Genomic DNA, 12,449 nt, shown 5'->3' on the forward strand with positions numbered 1-12,449 from the left:
ACCGCCGAGACCCTGCCGACCGGGAACATCCCGCAGCTCGCGTCCCCCTGGCACGCCTGGAACTCTGCTCTGCGTGGAGAAACGGTAAAACATCTGCATGAGAGCAACTTCTGCCTCCAAATAATAATAATTAAAAAAAAAGGGGGAGTAAAACATGTCCTTTGGGACCCGGCAAGAGGAATCCAAACCTGGGATTGTTTTAAAAGGGCAACGTGATGGGAGTCTGAAAGTTCTTCAGGGTGTAAAAAGGAGAAGAGGCATTTTGGGGGATGAATCACCTCACTCAGAACTGGTTTTTTTTTTTCTTAAAACTGTCAGACAGTGGTGATGGGGAGACGTTAGGGAGGCAGGAAAGGCGGCTCGTCCGATCTCCGAGGGGTCTCCGCAGCAGCCCCGGCCACACAGCAAAGGAAACCGACCTGATTGTTGGGAAAGGAAGATTTATACAAAATAGCTTCAAGTTTGTTCTCTGAACAGTATAAACACCCACCACGCACACACCCACGCAGTGCTGTCCCTTTAAATTCAAAACACAAATACTGCAAAGTGGCAAATAAGAAAAATAAAAAGTAACTTTTTTGTTTGTTTGTTTGTTTTTGGCAATTTAAAAAAAATGGTTAAGAACAAGGTGGCATTGGTCCCTAAATCTAGAAAAAGATATTTGGGCACAACATCGAAAGTCAGAATGGATTTGTTTTTCAAGAATTCATAACATCTGGAAAAAAAAAAAACTGTAAAAGTAGCACTTATTCTTTTTGACTTGTTTGACACAGTCACATAATTCATTAAAACATCAGGAAAAAAAAAATCTTTTCACTAAAAAGCTTGGCTTTTAATCATCGGCTCTCGTTGACGTGAATTTAGGAGAACAGGAAAGCTCGTACTGGAATGCTGCACGCTGCTGCTTGCCGAACTGGGGGAGTGGAATGTGCCTGGGCTGGCGGCGGGGGCCACGCCCGCTCGCCCCGCTCAGTCCGCGATCTTTGCCATCTGCTGCTCCAGCTTGGAAATGCGCTCGTCCTGGTTGGTGATCGTGTCTTTTATGGATTTCAGCTCTTTCAAAATCTCATCCAATTTGGCTTCGTTTTGCTGGAAGACAAGGCGGGGATGGGTTAGGGGAGCTGGGGGGACGCGCTCGGCGGATGGGGGGTTCGAAGCGAGGGGCTCCTCCGGACGGGATGCTGGCGAGCCGTAAGCGCACCCGGGGTGCGCAGGGAAGCAGGGTGAGTGCGTAACCCAGCCCCTGGCACAGGCACTGCGGCGTCTGCGATGCTCAGGGCATGGACCAGCATTCCCAGAGGCACCAGTGCAAGCGTCAGGGACGTACTGGGGCAATATCTGCTCTTCACCAGCATTTTAGGACCTGATTGACTGACAGCTGTCACCTCCACATCTTGCACTACTCACAGCTCCCGATAATGAACTCGTATGACCTCCTTCTGAACCTGCACAGTCCGAGGTTCATTTTTCCATAAAACCCCTGCCTGGGCTGGGTTTTACACAAAAAAGAGGCGCCCAGAAGCTGTCCCAGGCAGGCGGGCAGCTGGACCCACAAGCCAAGCTTTCCTGTGCGTCACAATTCCCAGAAATCTCGCCTGGAACACCCCAACTCCAGGTCACCCACTGGCACCCAAATCAGACACGCCTGAGCTTTGCCGTCCCTGCTGCTGAAGATGCGGTGCCCTGGTCACCACGTCTCAGGCCACCGTCCCCAATAGCGTGTGAACGTTACTCACGGTGTTGGAGGCATCGGCTGCTTTCTTTGGAGCATTTATGAGATCACTCTTCTTGTTGGCGGCAGGCTTGTTGTCCAGTATGTTCTTCTTGACCACCTTGAGGTCCCTGTTCTTGCCCGGAATGTACCCGTGCTTCAAGGAGATGAGCAGGGGGTCAGCGTTCTTCCCCTCGAACCACTCCTCTGCCTCCAGCGCTGCTTCTGGGCCAGCCGTGTCGGGGTACAGGTCGTCCTGGAAGAGGTCGGACTGCAAGGCAGAAGAAATGAATCAGTGGTTTGGGGCTGGGAGGCAGGAGCTGGCTTCCAACCACCCAGCCAGGAGGCAGCGCTCACCTTGCGAGGAACCGTCATGATGATGGGCTCACATTTCCTCTCGTGAAGCTTGAAGAACCTTTCGAAGAAAAAGAAAAGGTGTGACTCGGACGTGAGGACATCTGCTGTAAATGACTCTTTAAATTCCTGAAACCAGCTTCCCACCCGCTTGCTCTGTACAACCTGGAGACCGATACCAGACTTGGGCACGAAAAGTTTATGAAATACATTGACAGTGTAGGCTGGAGCCCACCTGATGCTAAGTTTTCTGCAGATGATGCATTCTGCTAAATATCCCAGAGCAGCTGTGGATGCCCCATCCCTGGAGGGGTTCAAGGCCAGGCTGGATGAGGGTTTGGGCAACCTGGGCGGGTGGGAGGTGTCCCTGCCCATGGCGGAGGGGTCCCCGCCCATGGCGGGTGGCACTGGATGAGCTTTAAGGTCCCTTCCAACCCAAACCAGTCTGTGATTCTGTGACATCCCTCATTCGTTTGTAACACACCCAGCTGCAGACCCAGCACCATTTGAGGTTATATCTTGTCATGCCCAGCACAAGCATTGCTTCATGTCACAGGTCCCAACAAACGCTGCAGAAGCTATCGTGTGGCAGAGAGGTCTTTCCAACAGTGGGGTCCTACACCCAGAACTTTCCATTTCTGGGCGGCTGAACTCATGACGGCGTGCTGAGACACCACTACCCGCCCTGATGGCCCCCCTCCTCACCTGGCAATCTCACACTTGTTCACGTCGAGGCCCCTCTTTGGCATGAACCCCATGCCCCGCTGCGGCTCCTTGCTGCTGAAGGTGTTGAGGTAGTGAACGTAGGGGGATTCGTCCGTGATCTCAAAGTAGCGAATGCTGCTGTCACCCTGCGGGAAACGGGAGGAGGATCACTCCGGAGGCTGGAGGCAGCAATCCCCGTGTCTGCACACCTGCTCCCTGCCAGGCTCGGCAGCCGTCCATCCCACCCAACAGCCCCTCCGTCCAGGAACGCCGTCACACAGCATGGATACAGCTGTTTTACCCAGAGAGCTGTGGATGCCCCATCCCTGGAGGGGTTCAAGGCCGGGCTGGATGAGGCTTTGGGCAACCTGGGCTGGTGGGAGGGGTCCCTGCCCATGGCAGGGGGTGGCACTGGATGATCTCTAAGCTCCCTTCCAGCCCAAACCCTTCTGTGATTCTACTGCCCTAGTGTCTCTGAAACAGCAGAGGAGGAAGGAGGCACAAAGCAAGTACTTCTCATTAGCTGTTTCCAAAGATGGGATTCTTGAATGCACTCGTGTGGATCCTCCTTTGTAATTACTTGTTCGTCTTGTCTTTGGCTCCTATTTGCAGGAAGTCCAAAGCTGCGGCATCACAAGTGGGCACTTCAGAGCACTTAATGCCTACAAATTGCTTTTCGAAAGTAGCATGTGGTTCCAGTTTTCTATTATTTAACCCCATAAAATTACAGTCAGTGTTGCTACACGCTCCATCATCTTCACGTACAAGGAGGATAACATCTGAAATGTGCCTTCCTCCCACACTAACGAACAACCACTCAGGTCAACACCAATGAGCCATATTTTGATGACAGTACCTGACTTGTTGCATTCAGAGCAGCTTTACCTGAGTAAATTAATCTCCAAGAAACATCCAATTACACACCAGACCTTCCCAGGGCAGACTTCCCAGGCTCTCTGCAGAGTGAGGATCATTTCAGAGCAACCCCGGCCATTGCTGCAGTGCTAAGTTTTTGGTTCCACCTTTCCCAATCAAGAGGAAACTTGGGGAACATTTCACAGGCACCATTCATCCACAGGAGTCTCCTGTAATTCCCAGTCATTCCAAAAGCTCCTCCTTACCTTGCCACACAAGTAAATAATGTTGGTATCCGGATCGTAGAACGGCAGCAGGACCCCGTTGCTGGTGTCCATCTCATGAAGGGCTATTGGCTCCTCCATGTTTTTCTGGAAATAAAAAAATGCCAGCGATGTTAACGAGGAACGGAAAAGCTCCCATTAACACAGGATCAAAATTATTAACAGTTCTTTGTGGCTAGTGAACAGGCAGCCGTGTCTTCACCACCCTGAAGGCTGGCTGTGTCACGAACAAACACCGTAAACGCTCACAAGCCCATTCGTTCCCCAAGGACGCTTTAATCACAAAACGCAATAAAAGCAGGAGCCAAGAAAAGCCACGAAGTCAAGGGAAAGATGCGACACAGTCACGTTAGCGAGTGTCTTGTGCCAGAGTGGTGGCATTGCTGCTGTCTCGCTCTGCACACATAACGTACAGAATGAAGCCACCTTCCCAGCCACTCTGTGTCCATCTCCCCAGCCGCTCAGCTCCCAGCTCCATCGAGACAACAGAACTCTTTGCCTCTCCTGAGCGAACACCCAGCCTAATAACAGCAACACCTTCTGCACGGGCAGCCTGAGCAGGAGCGGGCAGGGGAAGGAAGAGGGAACACACCCAAGTCTATGAACTACGGATTTCGTGGGGGACTGCAGGTCTGGGCTGGGAACTCAACGGACGTTACAACAGCAAAAGTAGTAACAGGACGGGAACCTACCGGATTCCAAAGGGCAAGCTGCCGTTCGCTCATGCGGCTGAAGCCGGTTGTGAAGATGTTCCCATCGGCGAGGAAAATGGCTCGCATGGGCCGGGCTCCCTCGTGGGTCTTCTCTTTCTCCTGAAAGAGATGCAGAAAGTCAGCCTCCAGCCATGAAGAGAAGAGCCCACCTGCTGGTGGCTGCTCCTCTGGCTCCGCAGAACCACTGGCAGGACACTGCTGCTCCACGCAGGATGCTACATGGAACTACATCCCACTATCTTTGCCTTGATGCTTGCGGGAAGAAGCCGGTTACTAAACTACAAAAGAAGTGCTCGTTTCTGGCTCGTTTAGGCTTTGCCTATCAGACTCTCGCAAGGTTGAAGGAAGACTTCTTTGCAAGCCACGACACATAGGCAGGCTGCTAAATCTCCGCTTTGCATACACAACTTTGGAACTGTAATTATACAAAAGGATTAGACGTGGAATTACACTCCTGCAGGTTTTAAAACTGAGCCCCAAAATCCCAGTTCAAACACTAATCCCAATAAACCCAGACAAATCCTTCAACCACTGCCATGCCTTCTGTAATTTTTTCCTCACTTTGAAAGACACAGCGAAACACGGTGTGTATCTATTTGCCTATACGCTCTTGCTAACTCTGAGTTGGAGTGAAATCCAGTTGCTGCTTTAATGATCACCCAAACTTACAGCAACAATTTCTTGTTTCCTGGGGTCAATAACTCGAACTTTTTTGTCTTTGGAAGCTGTACAGATCAGGCTGCCGTTGCGATTCCAGCTCACATTGTAAATCATATCCACGTGCATGTCATCCAAGTTTATGAGGGCTTCACCTGTTCCCACGTTCCAGATAATGATGGCGTTATCACAACCTAAAATAAAAAATAACAGCTAAAGTCACAACACTGGTGTACGCAGAAAAAAAGCCATCAGCAGGGAACGAGGAATAACCCCTGCTGCAGCTCCAAAGCCTCAGAGGCTGTCTCTTGGACACGCTCTGTGCACCAGGCAGCACGTCCTCGCTCAGATACAGGCTCCGAGCAGGGACGGAGCAGGTAGAGAAGGCACAAAACTCCTCCCTGGAAGCATCGAGCGCCTTCTCAGAGGTGCTGCAGCTGTCCCAGACAAAGGCAGGTTATGGGAGAGTATCTGGGGACAGGTCCCACTGCTGGCCACCACCCCAGCTAAGGCTCTGCCTGTGTGTGCACGGGGCAAGCAGGAAAGCCGAAGGGAAAAGCGGGAGGTGGTGGTGCAGCTGCAGGGGCTGTGAGCGTGTCCTGGGCACTGCTGCCGCGGGAGCTCTGTGCGGGAGCTCTGGGGTCTGGGCTCAGCTGCAGGACTACGGAGCAAGAGGTGCTGAGGGCAAAGAGGCGATGTTCTTACAGCTCTACATGTGAGAACGCTGGCTGGCGGCTGGTCGCTGCCTCCTCAGGTCAGAGGGATTTGCGGCAGAAAGAGTGAAAGTGGCACGGGCGGAAAATAGGCAAGTGACAGCCAGAGAAATGGCAGAACGAAGGAGAAAGAATGGCAGGCAGCAAGGCTGAGCTCAGCAGTTTCACAGGGACTACAGCCATCAGGAGGGTGGCTTTATTCGAGGACCAGGCAGCAGGAAGACAAAGAACACAGCCTAGGATAAGATGACAAAATAAAGAAGAGGACTGGAGGAGCAGCTAAGGGGAGGACAGCACAATGCCGGACTCAGCAATTCCTCCTAAAGCTCTGAGGGGTGAAAACACATAACGAGGCAAAAGATAACGATCACTCTGAACTCCCAAAGGCCATGAAAGACATCCCGAATCAGTTTGTTGTCACCAGGAGGAACCCCGGAGGCTGCAGTGACCTGACAGCATCCCTTCTCCTCGGTGTTTCCCAGGAGTGCTCCTGGCCGGGCTGCCGGCACACGCATCCCGCTACCCGGGAGGACAGGAGTCCCAGGAAGGTGCCTCAGAAACATCACCTTCTCCTGCCTGCGCTCACACCTGACATACACTGCCACAAGGTCTGCAACGCCAGCATTTTTGGGGAAACCAGATCAAAACCCAACTGGGACCTGAGAGGACATTTCTATCAACAGAAACTCCTCTGACAGCCCAGCTGGGAGGACTGGCCGCTTTCTCTGGGCTCCCCCAAAGGTCATGCTCTGAAAGCCTCAGACCGTGCTGAGGGATGCTGACGGATCCACTTTATTTCCATAAGGATGTGACCGTTCTGCACAGTTCCAAAGAACCTCACTGATAGACCGTACCAAGGAGACAATTTGGAAAATGCTGAAAACGAAAGCTTGTGGAAGGAACAGCCGGACCCTGGGATACCTCGCAGGGATCAGGGAAAAGGAGAAACAGTTGTGGCTTTTATAAAAGTGTATGAGAACTGGGATGAGGGGAGTGCAGGTGTAAATAGTCAGTGGATGGAAACAGCAGATCAAATAAAGTCTGGAACAATTTTAATACTGTCATTCGTGCCTCCAGACAATCTCTCGGTTCTTGTCCCTGTAAACTGCAGACAATAAAGTGTAAATATTATGAGCAGATGGAAACAGCAGACCAAATAAAGTCTGGAACAATTTTAATACTGTCATTCGTGCCTCCAGACAATCTACCCGTTCTTGTCCCTGTAAACTGCAGACAATAAATGGCCAAGATAAGGAGGGGGCTGGGAGCAACACGTCCCAGTGCTCCTGGGCACTGCCATCAATCCTGTGATTCACCAGGAGAAGAAGCAGAAAGAAGGAAAAGGAGTCCACAAGCTCTTCTCCAGAATCCCTGGTGTGTGAGCAAAACACGAGGGAGAGATGCCCAGGGAGCCCGCAGCCCCGACGCTCCGTACCTGCGCTGAGCAGCACGTTGCGTGCCGTCGGATGCCAAGCCACGATGCCGACTCTCTTGGAATGACCTTCTAACACCACCACCGGCTCTGTCAGGGACAGCGTGAGCCCGTTCTCGGGAATCTGCCACACCTGCAGAGGGAAAGGAAAGGTGGTTAGCCAAGGGCCATCCCCTCCAAAGAGCGTGGTACTCATCTGCTCCCTGCACCGCGGCAGAAGTCCAGGTTATCACTTCTCTATATAAACAGGACTAGAGAGAATCGGGGAGGGAATCGTTCCCAGCCACTAATAAACCTTCATCTGATCCGTGCAGAACATCCTTCCCAGCTCATGCGGCCAGCACATAACCACCGGCTACCAAACGCCCCGTTATCGCTGCGTCCCGAGATCTACTCGTGTCAGATGCTGCCTGAGAAGGATTCACAAAAATTTGCCTTACAGCTCAAATTCCATCTGGGTGAGCTGCCGTCTTCGCAAATTATGCTTGTCCTTCGGAGGGATGATACTGCAGCTATACTGGTGCCTGCTTTTTATTTCTTTAGAAATCCTGGCAATTAGTTTTCACATTGTTTAGAGCCTCCTTTCAGATGCCACTTAACTGGGGAAGAGCCGCTTGGTCCCGGCAAAGGTTGTCAGCGTTGTAGAAGCTGCCTTCAAACGCAGCAAACTGCCTGTTAGCTTCTTGCCTGCTTGGTTTCACAACTCTTCTGTGGCAAACATCTTCAGGAAAGTGCCCCCAGGAGGAGGAGCAGAGCCGCGAGGATGGCAGAGCGCTGGAATTCCAGCTGCGGACCCGGAGCAGGTTCGTGCGCCGAAGGCGGCGGCTTCTGCAGCTGGCAGGGACCAGGGACGGGAGAGACAAACCCCACGGCCCCACGCCCCAGGGCAGGCTCAGCCCCACCAAAACTATTCCTGCAATTCAGCTTTGGACAGTCAGCTTTGAACTGAACTTGCCCTACACAGAGCATTTTAAAAAATGAAACAGAAAGCCCGTCAGCGAGCAGTTATAGGCACCCAGAGGTAGGTGGCAGCATCAGAGCGCATTTGCTTCGCCTTCTATTGTTTGCTTTTTCTGGAGGGAGAGAAAAGGGCTTGCCAGACCCTGCCCACCCAGCCCAGGCGAGCTGTCAGAGCCAGCAGATGTGAGCAGAGCGATTTCGGAAGCCAGGCAGACAAGTGCAAGGGCAACATGGATTTTTGCGCTAATCCCAGTTCCTCCCTTGCAGGGATGGCTGCTGCTTGAAAAAAAAAAAAACCACGGAGATGCACAAATTCTCTGTGCGTACCAGCTCACCTCTAAATAACCCCAAAATGATTTCACTTTTCACCCACGCGGCTCTCAGGTCCCTCCTGGCACCCTCAGCATCCCAGGAGGAATGACCTGCAAGGAATTTCTCTGCAAGGGTTTAAAAATCCTTCCTTCTCCTCCTGCCTGATGGAACAGCACTAGCAACGGGATGGCACAAAGTGAGGCTTTTGCCAGCAATCACCTTTTAAAAATGGGGTTGCAAAGCTGAGCTGTTCAGCCTGGAAAAGCAGGATGCGGTCCCACTCCCTTCCAGTCCCACCCCAGCGCTGCTGGGGGCTGCGGCCGCAGCGTGCTCTCAGGGGATAATACTTTTAATAAATTAAACAACATTAAATCATTTCACCTGCCCATTAAACAATAAAACTGGGCTACAAAGCCGTCAATTTTTATGGAAGCAGCTTGCTTCTTGCCAGTCAGGGACTAACAACACGGCAGCAGCAAGAGTTCCAAACACGTTTGCTGATTTTAACATCAGCCTGCCCAAACTGGTACCCGCACCTACCGCCGCTCCGATGAGCCACCTCCAACCCCCTCACCACCCTAAGCACTGATGCAACCAACGCTGCAGAAAACCGATTATCACCCAAACCAGTAAGACAGCTGGAAATCAGGCAGAGAACTGGGAGAGCCGGGGGCTCTGCAGCAGGATAGGGGATGCACCAGGATGCTCGACATGAGAAGCTCGGGTCCTGCAGCTCCCCTGGGTGGAAGGATGCTGGGGCGCAGCTGACATGGGGATGAGAAACAGAAAAAACACCAAACCCGCTTCTCCACTAGATGAAAAGCCCATGACAGCCACGACTGACCTATGCAAGTTGACGTTACGACGCAGGGAGCCAGACCTCTGGTTGTTCCAGGGGCTTGAGGAGCCCTCAAAAATAACAAACCTTGATGAACACAGATGTTTCTTTTCTTTTGAGAGAAATATTGTCGTAAAGCATCCTGCCCCAACTCTCTCAGCCTTGCCCTATGTATCGGGGAAACTTCAAAAATTGAATTTATTAATTAAAAGACCCAGGAGGAGGATGAGCTTCTCAGCCAAGCGTGACCCAACCTGCGGACAAGGGACACAGGGACAGCAGCGGGGTCAGAGCAGCTCCAGCCAAGCCTCCACCCCACCGAGGGGCAGCCGGGACGGGGTCCCCGAGATCCCCAGTTTTATTTTTTGCTGCCTGAGCCAAGAACGGTGCAGGGATCCTCCTGTGCAAGCACAGCTTCACAGCAAAATCACCCACGTGCCAGAAAACTCCACGACCGAGTTTACGCGTGAGCCAGGGAGTGCAGGGGGTGGGAGAGGAAAGGGCAGCTTTAGAGGCAAAATCCCAATGAAAAGGATTTTTTAAAAGACTCTGGAATACAGACAGATTTTTATTTTTTTTTTTTTTAAGGGAAAGCCCCTGTAGTTTACAGCAGCTGCAGACCAGTGTAATCCCCTGCAGATTACAGAAACTATTGACCTAATAATCCTGCTTGGTATTGCAAAAAAAAAAAAAAAAAGCCAAAAAAAGCCAGGGGTGTAAACGGTCAGGGAACGCTCCCCGGCGACCTGGCCCACTCGCTCCCGCGCAGGGTGGGGTGCCTGGCCTCAGCGTGGGATGAAATTACATTCACGGGGCAAATTAAGGAACTTTCGCTTGGGATGCAGGAGCCGGGCTGCGGAGGGTGAGGACTGGGGATGAGAACGCAAAGGAAACCGTAAAATATCGCACGACGAATGGGACATCGGTAAGAGTCTGCCAGCTCTCCCCCTTGGGGGGGTTTGGGTTGGGGTTTTTTTTTTTGTTTGATTTGTAGCATTTTGGGTTTTCTTTTTTTTTTTTTTTTAAATTTTCCACAGCTGGTTTGTTTGCGATGGAGGAAGTGAAGCCACGCCGCGGCGGTGTGGAGAGGTTTGGGTCTCAGAGGAAGAGCAGGAGGGGGAAAGGTTTTGCACAAACAGCACGTGAGAAGGAAAATAAAGCAAACTTTTTCAGAACTTTTTTCCTACCCTTTAAAGGAACCAAAACCTGTCTCTTCTTCTGGCTCTGCACCAACCTGCAGGGAAGATTAAGCCAATTTCTAGAAATAACATAAATTCCTGCAGCCACATCACACGTGGGAACGAAGGGGGTCGAGCTCTCGTGTTGCTGCAGGAAGAGGCACTTTCTGCATCCGTTTGCTGGAGCTGCAAGACCCTCACCACAGCTCATCCTGTCCTGGTACCACGTCTGCCATCAGGTCGGTGTCCCAGCTCACTGCAAGGGCTCTGGTTTAATTCTTAAACAATTTGCTCAATCAGACAAACTCTGCTCTGGCCGTTCCACGCAAACTCATGAGCATTCACCTTCTGCTGAAGCAAATTTCCCGTATCTGAGCAAAGCCATCGGATCCCCTCTACAAGCCCTTACATAATCACATTTTCCAGCTGAATTAAAAAAAACCTGCAGTACATTGCAGCCATTCAGCAGAACATCAAGCATGAATATTTAAGTAATTTCTTATTTGTTGGCACAAGAAAACCCTTCTTCAAAGAGAACACCAGAAGAGGCTGCATGCCCAGTGTTTTAAACCTTTCTGAGAGCAATTCCGAGCAGAGATGGGGACTCCATCCTGCGCTTCTGCAAATAAAAAAGGGAGAAATTCGGCAAGAAACCAGCAAACGGGGCAGAGAGGCTGCTGCCGTCACCTACATCGCATCGCTCGTCTGATCACAGATGAAACGAGCCACGTCCTGGAGAACTGAGAACAAGGCGTGAAGAGGAAACGCTCAACCCCTTGCAGACTACAAATATTTCATTCTATCTCGAACCACTTCAGGCGAGCTGCGTTTGCCAGCCCAGAAGGAATCCGTTAGCTTTGTGCTCCAACTGGCAAGGGCAGGAGGGGCCAGAGGCCAACGCGTGCCTCGAGGAACACCCGGCGTGGGCCAAAGGAAGAGCGCTCGCTGCCCCACCAGCCTACGCACCCCTGGGGAAGAAAGCAGGCGCTGTTCCGGAGGGTCCATTCTGCTGCTTCCTCTGCTGGGCTCAGCGATGTGCTTGTACCCACCAGTACCTGCACAAAGGTGGTCTTGTACGGGCGAGCCGTCCCAAGCGTTGCACCCCACCATCTTCTTCTTTACCTCCAAATAATTTCTGAATGTGACAGCAACATTGATGAGCCCGAAGCTGTCAGATCACACCCACCAAGTGCCTTTTCATCAGAAAAATCTCGATGCAGCTACAAACAGTTAAACCTCTAAAGCTGTCCAAGCTGCAAAGCCCAAGCGGTACCAGGGAAAGATTTCTTCTCCCCCAGTCCCTTAGTTCAGCCCCCAGTCTAAGGATCTCCAACACCATGCTCAGTGCAGCTCACAGGGTATTCCCACCTTCTGCAAATCTGAGTTTCTATTTATATGAAAATGCTTCTAGCTTGTGAAAGGGTCAAGTTAACCTTCCTTGTGCGAGACACCGGCCGCAGACAGTTCAGAGCCAGGGCTGCAGGGAATCAGTCCTGGTCCCTCAACGTGCACCTCGCTGATGAGATCTTGTGTGGCAGAGGGTAAGATCCTAAACCCTTGAGGGCCAAGGCACAGTCTTTAAAAACAGGCAGTTTTGTGGTTTTTTTTTTTTTTAAAGCTTCTGCGGAAAGCCACATGATTTCCTCTACCACATTGCTTTTTTCTCATTTCACGTTGGCTAACGAAGAGTTCAGAACTGATGAACAGACACATATACGATGGGTTTACTCCGTGACA

The 12,449-nt window shown here is 51.5% G+C and overlaps 1 protein-coding gene across 1 annotated transcript; it reads right to left on the minus strand.

The window, feature by feature from the left end:
- Positions 1 to 593: 593 nt before the first annotated feature.
- Positions 594 to 7,557, minus strand: LOC104464744 (coronin-1C; the record flags this gene model as incomplete). Its single annotated transcript, XM_010077562.1, has 8 exons — positions 594 to 1,089; positions 1,737 to 1,982; positions 2,069 to 2,126; positions 2,771 to 2,916; positions 3,892 to 3,996; positions 4,602 to 4,721; positions 5,292 to 5,473; positions 7,428 to 7,557. Coding segments are annotated over 8 exons (1,107 nt in total), but the record flags the coding sequence as incomplete, so codon positions are not given.
- Between the last annotated feature and the right edge of the window lie 4,892 nt (positions 7,558 to 12,449).

Source organism: Pterocles gutturalis, unplaced genomic scaffold (assembly GCF_000699245.1).
Source record: "Pterocles gutturalis isolate BGI_N339 unplaced genomic scaffold, ASM69924v1 scaffold1003, whole genome shotgun sequence".
In the NCBI taxonomy this organism is placed as follows: domain Eukaryota; kingdom Metazoa; phylum Chordata; class Aves; order Pterocliformes; family Pteroclidae; genus Pterocles; species Pterocles gutturalis.